Source organism: Podarcis tiliguerta (genome assembly GCF_965153285.1).
Source record: "Podarcis tiliguerta genome assembly, chromosome: 2".
NCBI lineage: Eukaryota > Metazoa > Chordata > Lepidosauria > Squamata > Lacertidae > Podarcis > Podarcis tiliguerta.
In genome coordinates, this window is record NC_139535.1 from 28,123,037 (window position 1) to 28,146,115 (window position 23,079).

Below are 23,079 nucleotides of genomic sequence, written 5' to 3' on the forward strand. Positions count from 1 at the left end.
AATCCTACTTATTGAGAGAAAACTTATCATATAATGATGTGCATATAAACACTGTGTAGTGATATGGATAATTTTACCCTATTTCCACACATGGTCAGAGATCTGTAGAAGTGGAAGTGTGCTAAATTTTCCCTTGCCAGGAGGATCTGAACAAGTGGTTTGTTGAGCAAGAGGTGAAGTGCAAATTGTAGTAAGTTACTGTGTTGTGTGGTCATTCGTATTTACCCAAAGAAGGGTTAAAAGGGTGGTTTTGTTTATGCAGGAATAGGAGCATTCTGATCCTTGTTTGATTGTTAAATAGTTCATGATGATTATTCTGGATTAATCCGAAGTAAAAAGAAGGAGTGAGCTTGTGATCTTTTAAATATGTCGACACACTGATCTATTTTCAGCAAGCAGGATTTAGCATCAAGCTATGCCAGGTCTTTTCAGGAAAAAATCACCTGCAGCCTTTAGCCCGAGTTCACACTGCTGGAACTAGATAGTCCCAAAAGGTGGGGCAGAGGGGGAAGAGGACACTTTGGAGGACTAGAATTTACAGGCAGGCTTGGCCTGGACTGCAAGCCCATTACCATGAGGTTGAAAAATTCAGGCTAACATGCTAGACGTGGAACTAAATGACAGCAAAGTACAGTATTTAAAAACAGGCCTTTTTGTAGCATGGTTGGGGAGGTGGTTACAAGTTTGCATTGGACTCCGTGCTCGGGCACTGAATAGCCTTTCTATTCCTAGGCTGCCAACTTGCTGGGAAATGCATCTGGCCAGAGGACAGAAGCCCCGTTGAGCTCATGAAGCAAGCATTATTCAGTGTGATCATGGATTTGCTTGCGACAAAATAATACCCAAAAGGTTTCAGGATGGAGAGCTTTCCCACCCCCACCCAACGGCAGGTCTAAATGCGAATGAACCAGGGCTTTACCACGCGCCCTTTGCTGAGCAACCAACTTTCAGTGTGGACTACGCGGCAGAGAGTGGCGATCAAAGCGCAGAGCAAGTGTTGACATCGCCATGTGGGAACGCTGCCATGCAACCAGAAGTGTTTCCAGACAAGCTTTTTGAGCATGACTCCTGGCACACCTCACAGAAGCGAAGGTGCCTCTGAGCATTATTATTCTTATTATTTTGTTGTTGTTGTTGTTTAGTCGTTTAGTCGTGTCCGACTCTTCGTGACCCCATGGACCAGAGCATGCCAGGCACTCCTGTCTTCCACTGCCTCCCGCAGTTTGGTCAAACTCATGCTGGTAGCTTCGAGAACACTATCCAAACATCTCGTCCTCTGTCGTCCCCTTCTCCTTCTGCCCTCCATCTTTCCCAAAAAAAGCATCTCAAAGCGTCAAAATACTGTCTCGCTTTTACTTTACGAAGGGGGGCAGACATATCCCAGCAGCTTTGGAGGTCTTTCAAGCAAAACCCTTGGCACAACTACTCTACGGGGCCCAAATCTGGACGGGAAATCATTGCCGCACACTCGAAACAGTCCAGTCTAAATTCCTAAGACAGATTCTAGCCGTTCCATCATGCGTACCAAATGCGGCCCTACGGCTGGAGACCGGCCTCCTCTCCGTCGAGACCCGGACCTGGATAAGAACATTCAACTATTGGCTTCGTTTAAATTTAAACCCATCCGGACTATTACCTCTAGTAGCACGAGACGCTCATAGAAGTCGGTGGTCCAAAGTAGTGCATCAAAAACTACTTACATGTGGCCTACAAGCACAGCATCTCCTGGAAGTGGGTCTCCCCAAGGCAAAAACCATTATCGAACAGCGCTTGAAGGATATTGAGCAGCAGAATAATCTGGCCTATATTAAGAAATTTAGTGCTTGGTACGCCTATCTGCCCCCCTCCCATTTTGATTTTCGGGCACCTTATTTGTCCACCTTAACCATCCCAAAACTTAGGCGGGCCTTTACACTGGCCAGACTAAATATGTTACCGTCAGCTGTTCTTGAAGGCAGATATCAAAAAATTCCATTTGAGAACCGGCTCTGCCCCTGTGGAGCTGGCTATGTAGAGACGGCGTCACACGTTCTCTTGTCTTGCTCCCTATATAAAGATCTTAGGGACGAGACCATCACGCCGCTCCTATCTGCCATCCCCGGCCGCTCTTGCGAAGCCAAATTGTGTTCACTTCTAGCCGATCAGAACAGCTTGACAACAGAGAAGGTTGCCAAATTTATCGAGAGAGCAATGAGATTGAGAGCTGGTATCTGAATGATATCAGTGTGGTCACCCGGATTCCTCGCCTGGGTTTTTATGATTATTATCATGTTTTAGTACTATTATTTTATTACTTCTGCTAAGTTTTAAGTACTGAGGTTATTAATTTACCTAGGGTTTTAATAGGTCACAAGATTTTAACTATATTTGTAATGTATTTCTGTTGGTGTTTGTCCTTCGGTGCTATGGCCTGTTGGCTATGCAAATAAAGTTTTATTCATTCATTCATTCATCTTTCCCAACATCAGGGTCTTTTCCAGGGAGTCTTCTCTTCTCATGAGGTGGCCAAAGTATTGGAGCCTCAGCTTCACGATCTGTCCTTCCAGTGAGCACTCAGGGCTGATTTCCTTAAGAATGGAGATGTTTGATCTTCTTGCAGTCCATGGGACTCTCAAGAGTCTCCTACAGCACCATAATTCAAAAGCATAATTCAAATTATTTACTGAATTTATATACCCGGAGGTCTCAGGGTATGTTCAGAGCGCCTTGGCTTTGCCGGTGTGTGAACATGGACCAGCAGCCCGTAGCATGTAGCGAAGGCGAGGGCACGTCTGAGCACGTGCAGAGTGCAAGCACCTCGGGCCCTGCGAACGACGACCGCCGCCGCTGCCAGCCTTGTTGGTGGGAACAAGGCCCGATTCCCCGGCGGGCCTGAGCCCCGGCGCCTCCCGCGTCCGAAGCGGGGCGCTGCTGCCGCCGCCGCCGCTGTACCCTTGGCGAGCGGCTTTCTGCTGACATTGACAGGGCGCGCGCCGGTGCCTCTCCGCGCCCCGCCCCCGGGACTTGCGTCACAGCCGCTCGGCCTTATGGGAGTCGTAGTGCAGCGGGCGATCGGGCTTGGTAGGCAGCGCCCCCGAGAAGAACTACAAATCCCAGGCGGCGCCGGGAGGAAGGTGTGCGCGGAGCTGTGCTGTGGGCAGAGCAGAGCAGAGCCCAGCCGAGTCCATCCAAGCCGGGAGTGTCGGGGCTGGAGAGCTGCTGCCGCTTCTGCGAGCCGCGGGGCGCACAGACAGGGCGCAGGGCTGCGCTGCTTGGGGCGGGCGCGGCTCGCCTCCCTCGCCTCTCCGTCCTTCCCTCGCTCCCTCGCCTTGCCGGAGACATGCAGGCGGAGTCGGGGATCGTGCCGGACTTCGAGGTCGGCGAGGAGTTCCACGAGGAGCCCAAGACCTACTATGAGCTGAAGAGCCAGCCGCTGAAGAACAGGTGAGCGGGGGGGCCCCTGCGGTCCGGGGCGCGATCCTCCGTCCGTCGCCACCCCCACCCTCTCCCTCCAACCGTATACAGTATATAGTTATCTTCCTTTGCCCTTCTTGCCAGAGCAGGACCGTCCAGCCTCTTCTCCCCACCCCCTCCCTGCGCCACTCTGGACTAAATCTGGAAGGGCGACCTGGCCCTGCTTGTGTGAACTCGAGGACGCGGGTGCAGATCCGCAGCCCATCTCCAACCTTTCTGAAGGAATTGCGGGTGGGAGAGTGCTACAGCAACCGGGCGCCTTTTTTTTTTACTGCCCTAAGCCCCTTCTTTCTCTTTCTCTCTGCAAATTCCCCCTTCCTTCCAACTTTCCTCTTACTTGCACCCCCCTCTGCCTTTTCCCCATCTTTCCGACGCCCCCTCCCCTTACAACGCCGTGTCTCCCCATACCACTCTCCCCACCCCGTCAAATAATCTCCTCTCTCTTCTCTGGGTCGAGGCGCCTCGCCTTCTGCGCAGGACCTCCTGTCCCAGCTGTCATTCAAACCCCTTGACCGAAGTCGGGGTGTGTTGTTGTTGTTGTTGTTGTTTGCAAACCCGAGCCGTTGCCCGGTGTCCGGGTGTCCCCTTCCCTACGACCCCCTTTTCTGCCTCCGGGGAGAAAGAAGGAGAAACTTCACCGCAGGACGACAACAACAACAACAACGCACACGCATGCTTCGCTCACTTGGCGGGTGGGGGAAATGACAGGTCGTCGTTCGCCCTCCGCCCCCTTCCTCCCTGGCAGCGCCTGTGGAGAGTATCCCTCTCCGCCTCTGGCTCCACTTCTTTTGCTCCGACACCTCAGAGCAGCTTGCATAGGCTCCCCCACCTCCCCTTTGGGTTTTCTTTTCTTTGCAAAGGGGGGTGTGTGTGTGTGTAAGTAATGTGTGTGGGCTGGCACGGCTCTGCAGGGTGCCAAGGCGTCGGCGTCGGCGCACATTTCACTTAGGTGCGAGAAGCGTGCGTGGCAAAACAGACCGAGGGTGTCAGCAGCTCGTGAGCAAGCTTGCTCCCCCCCCCCCGCGTTGGGGCTATTTGCTGGTTTCTCTTTTGGGGGAGGGGGGGGGGGAGAGATAGAAGAGGAGGAGGAGAAAAGAGGGGAATGTTACAGAAGAAATATATACCCAGCAACTATGTGCCTGCTGTTTACTTCTGTGCTGCTGAATCAGGCTGTTTGTAAAAGTTTTTTTTTTTTTTGCTAAATACATTGAAATGAAACATCTTTTTACAGATTGAAGCTATATAAAGGCAGCCATTTAGCGAGTGGTTCCTGCCATAATAGCAGTTTTGTTTAGTGTGTGTTACTGTTTGGGCGAGGGAGGAGGGGCCAAGCCCTGTGGCTGGTATTATGTAAAGGGTATTGTTAGACATTCTCACCAGAGGCATTATCTGGCCTTGACTAGGAGTTACAGACTTCCACTAATAGTTAAATGGGTATGAAGCAAAGCAGAGCGGAGAAGGAACGGCTCATCTCCCCCCCCCCCCCAATCCCTTTTCCTTGTAGTGAATGTCCCGGACTGGCTGTTTCGGGCAGATTTTTGAATTGCAATAATTTTCTATATTGTTGAATTGTGAGCTTTCCATCCAGGAGTGGCCATGTAAATAAACACCGTGGTTTTTTTGTTTTTTTTTGGGGGGGGGGGGTAAGGCAAAGTTCTGGAATGTTTCAGATGGGTGGGCCAGATTGTATTGTATGATGATAATGAGCTAGAGCCATGAAACTAAATAGTACTTTTTACTCTCTTCCAAAGTATACATTTCACCGACTATTACTTTTGTGCTCCGTGTAAATGTTGCTAACTCACGACAGATTGAAAACTAGAAGCACATGCACGTGCATTATAGGTAGATTTAAGTGCAAGTAAATATAAAGTCAAGAGTTTTAAAACTCTCTTAGAATTGCTGCAAAGGGGAAATAAAAAGGGGCTTGTTGGTCAGCTTCTCTTTTTGTGCAGGTCCACAATAAATATAATAGACCTTATATCTGGTGCATATTTAGATTTTCTGCAGTTGATGCTCCTATTCCTGTTACTCTGATGTGAATGGAGGGATGTTTGTGGAACTGTTTTGTTTGGCATGATGGAGAGGAGCAACTTTGTATGGCATGGCCACATTCTGTACTGTGCCTGGGGGTATTAGAGGAAGGCCAGGCCAAGCTATGTTATTGGGGAAGGGGCAAACTTTTCCAGCTCAAGGGCTGCATTCCCTCCTGTGCAATCATGGGTCCAGGGTACATCCCAGTGGCGGGTACAGAAGTGGTGAGACTTCTATCTCTGTACTGTTACACAAAAGCCACAGGTTTCTATACACACACGTTGTATCCAGGCAAGCAATAGGTATTATCGTACTTAAAAGGCACATTCTAGCCAGGCAAAGCATTCAAGGAAGTCATGCCTAGTTGGTAGTTTGAGCCCCATGTTGGGCAAAATATTCCTGCATTGCAGGGGGTTGGACTAGATGACCCTCGTGGTCCGTTCCAACTCTACAGTTCTATAATTCTACGTCAGGCATATCCAAAGTCTGTTTTGGGGGCCTAATCTGGCCTACCGGTCAATTTAGTCTGGCCCCTGTGGCAGTATACGTCCTGGGGTAGAATCCTTAAAAAAGCTCAGCAACCTCAATCCTTAAAAAAGGTCACAACTTTGGTCGGCTGTCACGCATGTTCACTTCATGAAATCTGGTCCTCTTTGAAAAAAGCTTGGGCACCCCTATATGCAACCTCTCTTTCCGATGTGTCACCACCTCTCCTTTCCCCACCCTTTTGAGCCCAATTTGCATTGGGAATTTCAATCTGTTTGGTGCTATAGGCACGGATCAGGCCTATCTAGGACTTTTGAGTTTGGCTGTTTTGTGATCTCCCCTCCCTCTGCGTTTTACACCTGGCAATGTCAGTGTGGGTTCGAAGGGTAGCGTTAAGCCCCAGGGCATTACTTTGAGAGTGAAAGCAGTTTCCTCCAGACCAGTCTCCTGCAGCTATTGTGCCTAGAGGGATCTGGGACAGGAACGCCTTTGTGGACTTGCAGCCTAACCAACGTGGGGTTATCTTGGATAGGCCTTCTGTGCGGATTTTGAATATGCAGGCCAGGAGAAGCCAACTGCTCCATGACACTAAGCCGGGCATGGACTACAATTCCCAGCAATCCTAGCATGTGCAGCGCCTATGGCCAATGGTTGGGATGATGTGACTCAACACCTGAATGCCCTCTTGGTAGCTATCCCTGGCCTACACTTACTGGCACAGCTCTTTGTGATTCTGGACAAGAATATTTTCCAGCCTTACCTGGAGATGCTATGGATTGAATTGAGGACTTTTTGTGTGTGTGTGCAGAATGCGGTCTACTGCTGGGCAACATTCCTTGAAGAAAGGTGGAACCTGTTTTTGTAATTGTGATTTATTTGCTGAAATTTAAATACATTTATTATTATTATTCTGTGAACCACCCTGAGACCTGTGGCTATAGGGCAGTATATGAATTCAATAAATAAATTCAATAAATACATTTTATTTTTCAGTTTAACAACAATAATTCTACATAAAACAATACATACATACATACATACTGATTTTGACTTCCCTCCTCCCATTCCCTGGTTTCTTGTAAAATCATTTTCAGAACTACATCGCCCCCCTAAATACATTATTAAAACAAAGTATTGAAATAAATGAAATTTACTACCTTCTCTACGATGCATGTGTTTCATGTTCTAAGAGCACTATGAAAGGAGTGGGGCCCTTGTTGAATGTTTCAAGATTCTACTTTGCAGTGTTTTCTTCTTGGCAAGCATGCCGCTTTCAATTGCTTCCTGAATTAAAAGCTGTAGATAGATCTGTTGTGTTCGTGCTGCGCTTGTTTTCCATGGCTTCCTGTTGGATGATTTTGGATAATTCCCCACATATCACTAAACTACTGTATGTGGAAAATATTAGGTTCTTTGTAACCAAGGTGTGCTATAGTGTTACATACTGTGTAAAAAAAAAAAGATCGGGAATGCTTTTTCTTCAAATGCAAAGAAAAACTAAAATACTTTGTAATACTCCTGCAGTATCCTTGGTCTTCTTTCGAAGGAGAGCGATTCTCATGCTGGAGCTTTGAGTGTGTGGTCTGGGGGTTAAGGTGTGTGTGTGGGGGGGAACAATGAGGAAAGGAGGGCTGATGATGAATTTCATCTAGGACATAGACTGGGGGCCTACAATCGCATGCTAATGTTGGGGAACTGTGATAAGAGCTTAAGCTTGTTAGTTTGTGAAACTTCCCTCTAAAGCCCGTAACTTCCTAAAGCAGAGATAGAGAATCTGTGGCCATGTCCTTGGGACTGTACTGCCCATCACCACCAGCCAGCATGGCCATTGGTCAGGGATGATGGGGGTTGTAGTCCAACATTTAGAGAGACACAGTTCATCATCTGGAGGTGCCTATCACTGCCCAAAGGCCAACAAGAGAAATGTGATCTCAGTATGACATATCCAAGTAATGAATAAGATGAGAACAGCAAAGCACTTTGTTTATTTAAAAAAAGTGCTGTAGAAATTAATAATAATGATAAATATGGATCTTTTTTTGTTGTCAGCAGTCTCTAAATCTGATCTGAAAGCAAGCCAAGTCGCTATGTTGTTTTTGTAATTACTAACTCTTTTGAAGTATTGCTGTTTCTGGGAGTACGTTTTCAATTAAAAATTGGGTACCTGGGTTACCCGAAACTCTTTGAGACAGCAATCTGCTCTCTTAACATTCTGAAAAGAGCCACACACACTGATGATGCTGTAGAAATGGAAAATATTGCAGACTTGAATCAATATAAATGCTGACTGACTTAATTTGGCAGTTGTGAAGTAGGCTCACTGTGGGAAACTCGTCAGAGCTGTACTTTTCACCCACCCCTTTCCCCCAAAATCTCAACTGCATTGGAAATTATTATGAAGACACTTGATATATATTGTTATTAATCAACAAATTTCTGTGAAGCTTTTCTTGGTGTTCAAAGCAGTTTACTTCAAAATAATAAAACACACCAGGACAAAATCAGTGCTGCAAACAGCATCAAAACAGCACATTGTTGCTTCCCATAGGAATCTGGTTTGCCACTGGAAGAGACAGGGACCTGGGCTTGTTGAAACTTTTCTCCAGCATGCCTCTCTTAATTTTCTTAGGATTCTAGTGATGCATTGCAGGAGACTTTAAAGTTCCATGTTATCAGAGCTAAGGGTGGGTTGCTCTTTATCTGAGCTGTTCTCACTGTAGAACAAGAATGGAGAATCTGCAGCCATCTAGAGCTTGCTGGTCTCCAACTCACATCAGCCCCAGCCAACACGGCCAATGGTCAGGGGTTCTGCCCTTGCACAGGTCGGCAGAATCAAATAGCTAATACCAGTTTCAGGGATGCAGCCACTGACACGTGTGCTTTGTTTGAGTATGAGAGCATCAGTTGATTTTCAACTGCCCACTCGTACAGCCATATTCAGGGGTTGAAACCTGCATATTCAGTGTCAGTAACATTTAACAATGAGGAATTTTTGTTGTTGTTCAAGGTTTTTTCTTGCTAGAGTTTTGACTGTGACGCACACCTGCCATCAAAACCTATCTTTCCTTTCACCTTTCAGAAGCTGTGCTGTTCATCTATGAACTGTTGTTTATTGAAGACTTTATTCTGTGGATTGGAGTGCTTGTAAACACCCCATGACATAAACTGAAGCGTAGCCAATGGCTAAAGGGGCTTAGTGGTGGGCTATTTTAGCCAGGCATGCTTCCATGGGGAGAGCATTCAACAAACAGGAAGCCACCGCTGAAAAGGACCATTCTTGTGTCTCCAGCATATACATCTCCCTTGGTGAAGCCACACGAAGAAAGACCAGGGCCTCAGAGGATGAAAAGCAATGACCATGCTGGTCCTGAGCTATATAAGGCTTTATAGGTCAATTTAATTAGTTGGTTTTTGTCATACTCTTTACTCCCCTGTTCCCCAGTAGCCAGAATTACAGCTTTCTACTGCTTTCAGCATGATATATTATTGCTGTCTTCAGCATGGGCATACTCATCTATTGATAGTGCAAAGTGTTGCAGGGCTTCTGCAAAAACCTAAAGTCCCTCAGCCAGTGTAACACAGAAGAGGATTACATCTTAATATATTTAACTCATTTATCAATACTAAACTCTCTCTCCCTCCCTCTCTGTGACACAAATTGTAAGGGCTTCACCAGAGTTCCAGAAAACTATTGTTGAGCATCTACCATTTTTATTCTTTCTAACTAAAGGTTTTTATTTTTCTTCAGTCCTTTGTAAAATGTAAGTCTTGTAGTACAATATAATTCTTATTTCCATTGTGAATATGTTTTTGTGTGCCCAGAAGCAGATTCATGTAACACTGATACGAAGCTCTGATCAGCACATACAATTGGCTCAATTTTGAATTCTAAAACATTGCCTATCAGTTTTTCAGAAATTAAAAACAATCTGTTTGAGAATGTGATTTATGAGAAGGTGAAGTACCATCTTTCATATCTGGTTGTTTGAATCTTGAAGTATCCTTAATATAAAGCAGTTCTACCCCTTCCAGAAAGACCTTGATAAAGTGTCTTGTTCTATCCATTCTGGAGTCTACTTCTTCATTCATTATCTTCTGCAAAATCTAATATTCATAGTGTTAGGAATTCGTGGGTGATAGACCACTGTGATCACCGGATCAAACAAATGCCAGAATTTAATTGATACTTTGGGTGTTAAAACTGGGAAATAGCAAAACTTGTGTGTATTAGACTCATGTGTATTAGGCCAGACCTGTGAGTATTAAGCTGTGTGCTAGACAATGGTAACCCTCTGGAATCAGCATGTGTTAAGCCAGGCTGGCTTCCCGTGTGATGTGATAACTTGGGAATGCGGCATTAAGAAGAACACAAAGCATCAAAGGGGTGAGGCCCCTTCACTCACAGATGAAGCTAAAGGTTAGAGAAATGGAGAAGGTGTGATGTGACAGAGACACCAAGCAGCTGGCAGGGCATGATGGTTGAATCCAAGCGAGGAGGCAAGACCCTCTTGGAGTTTAACGCTGGGAACCCCTCTGACGTAGGCGCAGGTTGTATATATGTGTAAATAAGCCATATATCATAAAGATACCACTGTCTCTGCTGTACCACTTTTCCAAAAGGAAACGAAGACCCTGGGTAGATGCCCCTGGAAGTCCCTGCAATCTCTCATTGCTGTGGAGATTGGGGTGGTATGCAATAATAGTTTAAGATCACTAATGAAAAGTTCTGTCCTTAAAAGTAACAGCAGAAGTAGAAGTTGTTCTGTGAAGTTCTGATTAAAGTTAGCAATAGAAAAGTCCCAAAGATGTCTAAGTGCGATCTTTCAACAATTACGGGCTCTGAAACTTAACCAGGCTAGTCTAAATTGCTTTACTATGCACACATTAATTGTAATGTGTGATTAGATTTCATGGAATTGCATTTGTTAAATGATATTAGTATAATCAATAATTTGATCGAATGTGATTTCTCCCCCCCCCCCAACCAAATATATATATGTATACTATGATTATTATTTGTTAAAGCGGCCTTGCTGGAGTCTCTTCCTCTTGAGTAGTTTTGCACTTCAGTTTGTCCAGGCTAATGTTTATATCTGTTCCAGTTGTGCAAGAAGTGGAAAATATCCTTTATTTAGAACAGGTCACATGTGCTTTATATTGAGGAACAGAGCTACAGTGTAACAAAATGTGTCTCCGTAAAGGAACAGAAGCAAAAGCTGAGGTCCCCCCCCCAAAAAAAATCCCTTGTTACCATTTAACGTTGTTATAATGAGCTCTTTATGAATGCAGTAGTTGGGCAGAAGGGTGATTAATGAGAAACTTTCTGTATTAGTTACATTAAACAGAAGTAGTGGCTCTAATACTTTGGCCACCTCATGAGAAGACTCCCTGGAAAAGACCCTGATGTTGGGAAAGATGGAGGGCACAAGGAGAAGGGGACGACAGAGGACGAGATGGTTGGACAGTGTTCTCAAAGCTGCGAACATGAGTTTGACGAAATTGCAGGAGGCAGTGAAAGACAGGAGTGCCTAGTCGGACACGACTAAACAACAACAACAATAACAAGTGGTCTATATCTTCAGTGGTACAGTGGTGCCTCGCAAGACGAAATTAATTCGTTCTGCGAGTTTTTTCATCTTGTGAATTTTTTCGTCTTGCGAAGCACCGCTGTGTATTGACGGTTTCCCATAGGAATGCATTGGCGGTTAAAAAAAAAAGGCGCAAGATGTTTCGTCTTGCAAAGCAAGCCCATAGGGAAATCCGTCTTGCGAAGCAGCTCAGAAAACGAAAAACTCTATTCTCTTGCGAGTTTTTCGTCTTCCGAGGCATTCGTCTTGCGAGGTACCACTGTAGTAAAATGATGCCTAAAGTGAGCACTCCAGAGCTACATGGTGTCTAGGAAAACGAATTTCTCTAGATACATGTTGCAGTTACAAAGAATAATGTTGCCATCATTGAAAATGTTCTTCTCCTGAGAACTTTTAATGTTCTGCAAGTGGGAAACAGGAATACAGTGGTACCTCGGGTTACATACACTTCAGGTTACAGGCTCCGCTAACCCAGAAATAGTACCTCGGGTTAAGAACTTTGCTTCAGGATGAGAACAGAAATCATGCTCCGGTGGCGCGGCGGCAGCAGGAGGCCCCATTAGCTAAAGTGGTGCTTCAGGTTAAGAACAGTTTCAGGTTAAGAACAGACCTCCGGAACAAATTAAGTACTTAACCCGAGGTACCGCTGTACACGGCTTCTCAAATAAACCCTGATGAATGAGTAGCAAGTAATGTTGGGTGATGAGACTAGAATGCAGAAATGCAGGAGGCATCAAATCACAGGGCCTGTCTAGTCTGGCGTTTTTTTTGGCAGATACATTCTGCAGCATGCTTATTGACACAGTAATAGTGCATTAGTAGTACTGTATATTTATAATGGACAGTCCACACATTCTTTATCATCATCATCATCATCATCATTCCCCACCTCTTCCCCTGACGGACTCAAGGCAGCCTGCAGATAAAATATTAATAGGAAAAAAACCTCCCTGCAATTATTAAACAACAATTAAATGTTAATAGAAATAAAACTACATATAAATATAAAATATCTATTAAAAACACACCAATGATTGCAATAAAAGCATCACAGTCCTTTCATTAAAAGCAGTCAGTTCCCAAAAACCTGTTGGAACAAGAAAGTCTTCCCCCTGCTGGACAACAGTGGTTCTGTCATGCTTTGCTGATGTTACTACATTATTGATGTCTGGAGGAGCCACTCTTGCACTATAGTACAACAAGAGTTGTAAACAAGAACATGAGTGGTATGAAAGGTTACAGGATTTCAGCAGGAAGGACGTGCACTGATTGGGAATGAAGCAGCGTGTCTGCCCTCAAACCTTTTGCAAGCACAAGCAATATTGGAAGCATAGCTGCCCGTCGTGAGCACAAATCATCATGAGTGCACAGTGGGAAAAGCGTGTATGGAGAGGCCCACACTGGGGAGACCCTGATTTCTGTTGTGGTGGTTTCCCATTCTCCACCCTTTCACACACTTTTAGCAGCAGGCAGGGCCACCGGGTCCCAACACCCTCTCCCTCTCCTTCCAAAGGAAGCTCTGTCCCTGGAACTTCTCATTGCTCAGAGCGAGGGCTGCAGGACAAGATGACGTGATCCAAAGAACTGAGGCAGAAGTTGCTGCAACCAGCTAGCCCATGCACTGAAGGAGGGGGAACTCAAAGAAGCTTGTGCTTCCTCCTCCCCGGCTTGAAGAATCACAAGATCGGTGATTAGAAATATTGCGTCTTTCTCGATAGCCCTCCCTCCACCCTGATGTTACAGAGTAGATCACTCATGTGCCTGTGAGCTGGCTGCAGTACTGCGTCTCCCAGCTCTAAGCAGAAGTATTTTTTTGTGTGCCTCTCTCCAGGGGCTTTTACAGAATCATGGCTTTTGTGTGTGGATGTGTATATTGCAGGAAGGGGATGGGTGGCCTTCTTAAGCCCAAGAGTCATGTGGCGATTTAGGTTGCATGGCAGTGGGAAAGGTTGGAGACAGCAGTGGGTGGAGCCATGCGCCCACTCATGGGGAGCATGCGTTTGGTGAGGAGAGGATTAGCAGCCGCACACCCATGCGCCATCCTGCCCATGCACATTCTTCTTCCTCTTGGCCTGCCAAGCGGTGGGTTTGTGGGCTGGGTGAGCATGCTTGCGACAGGGTGGGTGGCACCTGGTGGGTGGAATGCTCCATTCTGCCCATCGCAGCAGCGCTGCAGAATCTAGCAGCAACGGCAGGAAATGTTCAGGAACCAGCAAGGAATATTTGAGGGTAAATATCATTTCCAAAATCATCCATTAGAAGGATACAATGGTGAAATGCTCCTATAAAGAGCAGAGCCACACAAGGTGGGTAAGGAACTAGCACATATCCCAAGTGTGGCTTCCTTCTCTATATTATTCTAAATACTGTAGATGCATTACAGTGTGCAGAAGACAGTAGTGGTTTTCTACCAGTGGTGATTCACAGGGATGGCCCTGTACCAGGGCCACCTACCTCTTTAGTCTGGGCAGCAGATTCTTGTTAGGGAAAAAGGTGTGGGAGTTAGTAATAGTTTCATTCATGTTGCTGAATGCCCCAAGGAACGCAACTGTTTAATGTTCAATTGTCCCTAATCAACATAGTTCAGTTATTGCTTCATAACAGTGCCTGCTACCCTTAAGAGTATCTGCTTCTATCTAATATCCCCTTTTCAGTTTCTTAAGCATCCACTCACTTTAAAACCATTTCTTTCCTTTGGGCCTCTGACATAGTTTATAGTTGTTGTGGTTATTTCTAATCCAGAAACTTTGCTAGGTTTTCTTCACATCTCCCTGCATTTCCAGTTGCTCTTCTCTCTCTCTCAACCTGCCCATCAAGCATGGAGAGCTTGACTAATTCCACATGTCAATTACCACTTCCGGCATGAGTCAACATAAGTGCTTGTTGTGGTGATTGCTTCATTTAAATGTTGATCATAAGGGAATTGCATTCAGTGCACATGCTCTCTTTGGGTACAGCCTTGTGATGGTTTATGCGCGCACACACACACACACATACATATACACACAGTGGTACCTCAGGTTACAAACACCTCAGCTTACAAACACTTCGGGTACCTTGGGTTAAGAACTTTGCTTCAGGATGAGAACAGAAATTGAGTGGCGGCGGCAGTGAGAGGTCCCATTAGCTGAAGTGGTACCTCAGGTTAAGAACGGACCTCCAGAACGAATTAAGTTCATAACCAGAGGTACCACTGTATATATATATGCGCATGCATAGGATAAAATTCAAGAATTTTAACCCTACTTTTGTGTGTCTGGGCTATATCCAATGAAGTTGTCCTGTTCATGCCAGCACGTCTGTCTGCACAACAGGACTTCCTCTTCCCAAATCTTCTCCAGAATTTTAGGGGAATCCCCAGAACAGATTGGGGGGCACAGAGAGGTGTGGGGTGTGTGGGTAAATTCTTATGCTAACAGGACAACTTTGTTGGGCACAGGGCTTTGTGGCTTTTAGCTCATTATTTATTTCTGACGGTGAATTGCTTCCCATGAGACTTCTTGAAGCAATATGTAACAATAATAATAATAAAAAAACAATAGCCAGCAAAAACACATGCAAAACAGCAAAACAGTGCCAAGTTTAAAACAGGTCTAGACTGGGATATATATATATATATATATATATATATATATATATATATATATTACTGAAACAAGCAGCTGAAATGCTTGTTGAAAAAGGATGGTCTTTAATAATAATTGCCAAAAAGGACCACAGAAGCAGCACTTTTCTGATATGTAATGGGACGGACGTTCCAAGGTTCGGTGCCGCCACCATGAAGGTCCAATTGCCCCATAGCATAGAAGGGAACTCTTGATAAGATTATGTCTGCAGAAACCCCTCTTCTCTTCTTTTACTGGGAAGGTTTTTTATGTTCGGCATTTTATTATGCCTTTATATGTGCTGGGAACCACCCAGAGTGGCTGGGGAAACCCAGCCAGATGGGTGGGGTATAAATCTAATAGCAATAACAATAATAAATGTGAATATTTTGTTAGCTCTGTTCTTTTGGTAAAGTGACCTGGGCATTCAGTAGAAAGATGGTATGGAAATGGGGAGTGTGCTTAAATAACTTAAAGTTGTCCAGTAATAAACTGAAAAAAGACAATTAAAATAAAACCCTGTTCAGAGTGTGTGGTGGCGAGGGAGGTGGGAGGGAAAGCAGAATACCTGGTTGGTTCAAGGCATAGTGCAGACAGAAGGTCTTCAGATTTTGTCAAGTTGTCCGATTGTTGCTGCCTTACTGTTAACAGTGATTGAAACTGGAAGTGGATTATGTGGGGGGGGGGGGGGCCTCTTTGGGGAAGTTTGATACTGGCGCACGAAACTTATAGGAAGCTTTAATGAGACTCGAGAAAACCCTGATTCACTGGTTCACAGCTCTTTTCTGCCACCTCAGTGAGGAAAGACAGCTATAAATCTGGCTTCCAGGCTATTAGGCTTTGTTTACGGCCACACTGAATCATCATAAGAACTAGATAAAGAAACCTCAGACGATAAATATAGAGCATAAAGCAGCTGAACAAAAGGCAGATGTAAGCATATTCAGATTTCAAAACCCAAAGGGTGTGCACACCCCTTCTTCTCAGAAAAAGCGCTGGATGGAGGAGATAGGTCATGCCATTTAGAAGGGGAGCTCTGTACAGAGTGGGTCGGGTTGCTAGATTTACTGTGGCTTGCTCAGATTCAATGCTGAACATTCCTCAGTGTTACAAGAATGAGCCTAGTGCTTTATCTCCCTCCCTTCCTCCTGTGCAGCCGCAAGGAGGAGTTTAGCAGCTTTCCCCTTCCATCTTTGATTAGGTGCAGCTGGTCTCGATGTCCAAACATGGGTGGGTAAACCCCGCTTAATCATAGCTTTGGTTTGTTACGAGAAGCCAACTTCAGCCACTTAAGAGGTTTTGACAATTTGTTAAATAAAAAAATAAGATGAAAAAGAAGCCATAGTTTTATAAAGGAGGAGGCATTCGCCCTAGACATATGAAGGTGGAAGTGTGAAGAGGGATAGGGACATGCCTACAAATGATGGTTTGTTGAGGCTACCTTAGCTTCTCGGGCGTTTGGCATGGAACTGTAAGGGCAAAAGCATACAGAGAGTTGGGGGCATGTATGTTGGTTCCACCCTCTATACAGTGGTACCTCGGGTTACAAACACTTCGAGTTACAGACTCTGCTAACCTGGAAGTAGTACCTCGGGTTAAGAACTTTACCTCAGGATGAGAACAGAAATCGCACGGCGGCAGCAGGAGGTCCCATTAGTTAAAGTGGTACCTCAGGTTAAGAACAGTTTCAGGTTAAGAACAGACCTCCAGAATGAATTAAGTTCGTAACCAGAGGTACCACTGTATTTTCATGCATATTCATTACTTTATCCTGCACCCCACCTTTGTATATTTGGTGCAGAGGGCTGAAGGCAGCCTTTAAGTACATTTGCCCACCTAGTTGTGCATTTGGATCTTCATTGGGAGCTATACTTCTACACGGTTTATTTTGTTATTTGCATTTCTATTCCACCTTTTTCTCCAAGGAGCTCAAGGTTGGCCTACATGGTTTCCGCCCCTCCTCATGTAATCCCCACGACAACCCTGTGAGGAGGCGGCTTGTGAACACATTCAGGCAAAGGTGTTATCAAACCCTCTTCAGGCTTTCGTGCTAAGTTTGCAAAAAGGTTGGGAGTGCAGCTGGTAAACCTGCATAGATACATCGCAGGTGGAGCACACACATCCATATCCCTTTACAGCAATTCCATGATTCTTCAGTCTTCACATGTCTATGTTAAATCCCTGAAGAGGGCTAGGGTTGTCTCAGGAAACCATAGTTAACACTAACAATCGTTTAAGGTTTGGATAACGTGTTAACCCCACTAAATATAAAGGATCTCTCCCCTCAACCCTCCCCCCAAAACTGCAACTCTCAGCCGAAGAGGGGAGGTTTAATTTCTCTGATCTAAACATGGATCCCCTGTGTATTTTTCCCTACTGTTCCCCAGTTTAAGCGCATTGTTGATTGCTTTGCCTCTGTTTTAAATTAACATTCAGCGTTGATTCGTTTTGTTTTAAAGCTATATGCAGTGAGGTCTGTGCAACTTGTATGGGGAAGTGATTATATTGTTCTTTTGTGTGTGTGTCTGAATCGGATCGTCCAGCTGTGCCTGGAACACAGAGCTCCAGGGTCATTGCCTGTTGTTAATAATTATTGAAACTAGCAAATGTATTTTTAATTTCTCTTACTCTTTTAGTTTATTTATTGCTCAAAAAATGTATATGCTGCCCAATCAGCCAAGCTTCAGCTTTGTTAACAATACGTTCAATTAATACTAATGATTAGCACAATAAAACCTAAACTGGTAAGCAGCAGAATAAAAAGATTGAATTATGCAAAAAAGCAGAATACCTTCCACCGTGGAATAAGACCAAATTTCGGGTATCACTTTAAAAAGTCTCTGGTGCTGAAAATGAACGAGTGATAGGTAGACTCCTGGAAATGGGGTGCAAGGTCTGAAAAGGCCCTCTCTTATTATTAGACCTCCTTTGTAATGCTTTATTTTGATAAATATTAGTTTCTTGTTAGCTATGTTGCTTTGATTGTATACTTTATCTTTGACTTTCTTCAGCAATGTTTTATTTTGGGTGGTTTTATTCAATGTTTTGATGTGTTGTAAACTGAGAGTTTTTATTTACAATATAAAGTGGCATAAAAATGAAATGAATAAATAAAAATAAAATCTATAAACTCTAAGAAACCTAAGATCTTGCGGCACAGAGCTGATCCACATTGTGAGTTCATCTCTAAATGGGCTAAAGTACAAGCAGGATTAGGTCCAAAAGCTAAAAATACAAATGTAAATTGCCTGATAATGGGTGTGGATAAGACATTCCTCCTATATATATATAAAGTCCCTCTAGTAGACTGACTCATCTCTCCTTGTGGAGCAAGCAAGAAAGCATAGCTGGTGAAAAGTGTGTCTCTGCCTTTGGTGAGTAAATAATCAAATGAGAAATGACTTGATTCCCTTCAATAGCAAGAACACTCCTACAGACAGAGTTAGGTTGTTTCCACTGGCCTTCCAAAAGTGGTGGAAAAGGGATGTAGGGAGGATGCTATGGGGCCCACACAGTTTGGGAGGTTAAAAATAGCTGTGTAATTAATGTGTGAAGTGTCATCGTGAGCACATGGCTTTGACAAGCATGAGTCACCTTGTAGGATTGCATTTAAACTTGGTAATGACTTCCCCTTGGCTTCCTCGGTTGTTGTGGAAGTTATGATAACCTCTGAAATGTAAACTTCATAATCTGTTGCTTAAGTTGCTTCACCTGTTGCAGGTGGAGTTAGTGGAGTTTCCAATATGAATCTGCTCTATAGTGTAATGCATTTCTGGATCAGAGTCAACATCAAACGTTTCATTGCTCTTGTAGCTAGGACCTAGCTCTCCATACAGAGTGCTGGCAAGTGGTTTCTGTTTCTCCCAGCAACACTTTTTCAAGAAGAAAATGTGGAGGTGCCAAATAACTTGCTAGGATCCTGCATGTACCAGAGATAGCAGACTACTGCGTTTGCAATTGGGTTCAAAATTTTCTCTTGGTGGCAGAAGCCCTGTGCCTTTAATGGCTGCATGATGGACAGAGCTTCAAATGGTTCACCTTATCATGATTTCCCATAGCATGGAAAATGCCACAGTTTACCTCTGAAAGCCAGTTGCTGGGGATCAAAAGCAGGGAGGCCTTGTGGTCTTCCTGCAGGCATCACTTATTTTTGTAACTGTGGTTCAGTTGCTGAACCATAGTTACAAAAATAAGTGTTGCTCTCCACAGTGGTGAACCAGATGTTTCGGAGAAGCCCACCAGCTAAACCTGAGCACAATGGCAGTGGCCCTTTCATGTTTCTCAGCATCTTGTATTCAGAGGGAAATTGTCCCTTGAACCAAGAGAGAGAGTATGTAGCTGTCATGACTTGCACCTGCTGATTGCTTTAAAATGAGCTTAGAAAAATTCAAAGAAGATAAATAGAACTTAGTTTTATCTTCCTTGAATTTTTCTGTCTCTAATGAGCGTAGCAGTGAATCAAATGCTAGCAGAACATTGCCTCATCACTTGCTGACACCTCATCCTCTTCCTGCTCTGATTGGGGAGAATTAGTAACATGCCCTGCAGCCAGGAGCCTGAGATGGGAAGCTCCCATCTCAGACACCTGCTAGTAAGGTAGATCGGGAGAGCATGGAAGGATTGGGCGGGGAAGGCAAGACTGACAACTTGAAATCTTCCACCAGTCAATTCAGTTGTGAAGGTGAGCTCCGGTTTTTGTGGATGTATCGCGCGAGCTTTCTGTTTTATAGTTGTCTTCGTTGTTTTTGAAGGTATGTAACCTCTCAACTTGTCACTGTACTGTATTTATTGTAGTCCCGTCTGGACACATTTAAATGGAAAGAGTCTCTTGAATTGTCTTGGCACCAAACGGAAATCTGATTTATATAAATCCTCCTCCATATGTTACCTGTGAACCAAGATACAGTACTTTTATCTGATTACAGGATGTATGCTTTGTTCAACAAGAATTTCAACGGAGAGGAAAAGGGGAAGGCCTGAGGTGTCCCTAATTGTTTCCAGCGTATTATAATGCTACTGAGCTTTGCTGTACCAGTCTAATACCACGTATTATAGCCAGTCTGGGTAGAAATATATGGCTATAGCATGCCTTTTGTTTTTAACAGCCCCTGCATTTTATTATGGCGGTATATTTCAGAGCGGTTATGTTTATCTCAAATATGTATAATGCCTGCTGACTTTAATATGGCGTAAACCTAGCATGGATGGAGACCCTGTAACTCTCCAGACCTCTCCTCATATGAACCTACCTGCCCCCTGAGATCATCACCTGAGGCCCTTCTTCTTGTGCCTCCTTTACAAGAGGTCCAGAGGATGGCAACATGAGAAAGGGTCCTTTTCTGCAGTGGCTCCCTGTTTGTGGAATGCTCTTCAGAAGGCGGCTCGTCTGGCGCCTTCATTACATATCTTTAGGTACCAGGCGAAAATGTTTCTCTTTAACCAGACCTTTGGCTAGTTGCATGGCCTTTTAGATGTGTTTGTGGGAAGGGGATTATTTGTTTGTTTTTGTTTTATTACGTATTATGTATTTTTATGTTGTGAATCGCCCTGTGATCTTTGGATGAAGAGCAGTATACCAATTTAATTAACAGTAATAGTAATAATAGTAATGTTGCTGGACTCCCACTCACATCTGCGTCAGCTGGCATGAGCAGTGGTTAGGAATTATGGGAGTTGTAGTCCAGTAACATCTGGAGGGCCACAGATTTCCTAGCCTTGGTGTAGTAGAGAAAGCACAAAGGAGGAAAGTTAACGAGAGGTTTTCAGCACAACGTCTGGTTTCAAACAAAACAAAATCTAATACTATTTGGGGCATATCTTAAGTGTAGCACTATTAAGAGATGTATGAATGTACTGTGTCTCATAGAGCCATTAAATTTTGATTTATTAAATTATTTAAATGCATATATAAACTGTATAATATGTAAAAAGTCAGGCTTCCTCGACCCTCCAGATGTCTTTGGCCTACAACTCCCATGATCCCTAGCTAGCAGGACCAGTGGTCAGGGATGATGGGAATTGTAGTCTCAAAACATCTGGAGGGTTGAGGTTGTGGAAGCCTGCTCAAAGTGGTGTGTATGGATATTTGGTGTGGTTCTGTGGAGGCCTTCTGAAGATAGATTTGGGTCAATCACTTTAAATCCAGTTCAGAACCAATCACAATGCTGTACCTTTACAATAAAAACTAGACTGTAGAAAGGAAAACTGGTTTGGGGTGTTCCCCCCCCCCCATCAGTGGACTCTTTCTGTGAGGTAGGATTCATGTGTTTGGGAAAGGGAAAGTTGGGTTAGCTTAGTCGGTAGAGCATGAGGCTCTTAATCTCAGGGTCGTGGGCCTGGGCAAAAGATTCCTGCATTGCAGGGGGTTGGACTAGATGACCCTGATGGTTCCTTCCAAGTCTACAATTCTGTGATTCTATGATATGCCAGCAGCTGCAAACTGATCTGAATAATGCAATATCTAATGGTCTTTAAAAGTCTTTGGGTTTCATAGTTGCTATATGCAACTTTTGTTTGGTGTTTGCTTTGAGTAGTTCAGCGCCTGGTATGGCGTTCTGAAGGCTATTGCCAAATGGCTTTTTTGCTGTCCCTGTGAGAACAAAAATATGGTGGGCTCAGCGCTTGCACTTTGATTTTTCTTTTTTTCTTTTTTGAAAATTCCATCTTCTGCAACATGTTCGCATACTGTTTTCTATGGAATGAGAGGAACCATTTGGACATTTCCTGCCTCACCCCACCCTGCTTTTTGGCTAACAGGCCATGTTTTGTTCTGTCATCATATTTAATTTCCAAATCTGTGAAAGGGAGTATAAGCCCAAAGGTTGGTCTGTTTTCTGGAGCAGTAGAAGCAACTTGCAGGCTTAACAGGCTCTATATTTGGGGAATAATCATATTACTTGCTTTTTGCATACAGAAATTAAATACAGAAAAGTATTTAGGGGGGTGCAGAAAATAATAATCTGGCTGTAGAAGAGGAATGGGGAGCCTTTAGGCTACTGTGAAACTGGGGGCAAGTTTTAAACACAGGAGTTGCTAAACAAAAACAGATTGTCTAGGGTGACAGTGGAGAAACTGAAGATCAAGGAGACCTGAACGGGTCTATCTGTTGTGTGATGCTGAAATATTGTGACAGAGCACCCATACCTACTCCTCCAGGTGTTATATTGGCCTTGCTACCTGTCACCCCATTCTTAACCTTTTCCAAGTTTTCCCATTCTAATTTCCAAAATAGACTTGCGCTATTTCCTTTTTTTAAAAAAATGACACACATCCAAAAATTGTAGAGCACTTGGCTTCCCATATAATTGTTTTTTCTACTGTCAGATCAATGGTCCTTTTAGCCCAGCCTGGTAGATGCTGACCAACTCGCAGAGCAGGGGTTGAAACCTGAGATCCTGCTTAAGTGGAGATGCCAGGGATGGCTCCTTTTTATGCAAGCAAAGAAGGTTGTAGCCTGCACCTGCCATGACCTAGCCCAGGGAACTGGATCTTGAGGAGATAACCCTGTCCTAGGTATCTGTATACACTCCTTAGAAATGTAGTTCCACACCCCGTGGACCAGAGGAAATAAGGCTTCATTGGAATTCTGTGAGTAACTTTTGAGAATCAAACCTTTTCGGTTTCCGGTTTTGAAACTTGGTGTGGCTGGGTTTCTGTTTCTTTGGCAATAGAAGGTAGGAGGCAGATGGTTATTGAATCACCTGGTTTAACTCAAGGTGTCTGTTCTCCTGATTTCGTATGGTGTTGGGAAAAGCTAAACAGTTCTTACTTCATATCCAGTGTCTGGTGCACGCTATTTGCAAAATGGGCAAGGAAGTTTATCCCAGGTCCAGTTAGGAGCGGCAGTGTGTTTCCTTTCTCTGCAAGCATATCACTTAGCTTGCTTCTTGGGCACAGTTTATGAAATACAGGGA

At 44.3% G+C, this 23,079-nt stretch overlaps 1 protein-coding gene across 4 annotated transcripts in view; it reads left to right on the top strand.

Moving 5' to 3' along the window:
- Nucleotides 1–3,099: 3,099 nt before the first annotated feature.
- The window catches only part of MITF (melanocyte inducing transcription factor), a 134,922-nt gene continuing 114,942 nt past the window's right edge, over nt 3,100–23,079 (top strand). For 2 of the 4 annotated variants that reach the window (XM_083425918.1, XM_083425920.1), the window contains exon 1: nt 3,100–3,423. In XM_083425918.1, coding sequence (XP_083282044.1) covers nt 3,320–3,423 — 104 coding nt within the window. In that variant the 5' untranslated portion in view covers nt 3,100–3,319. The remainder of the gene's footprint in view (nt 3,424–23,079) is intronic. The other 2 variants (XM_083425922.1, XM_083425921.1) reach the window with 2 other exon arrangements.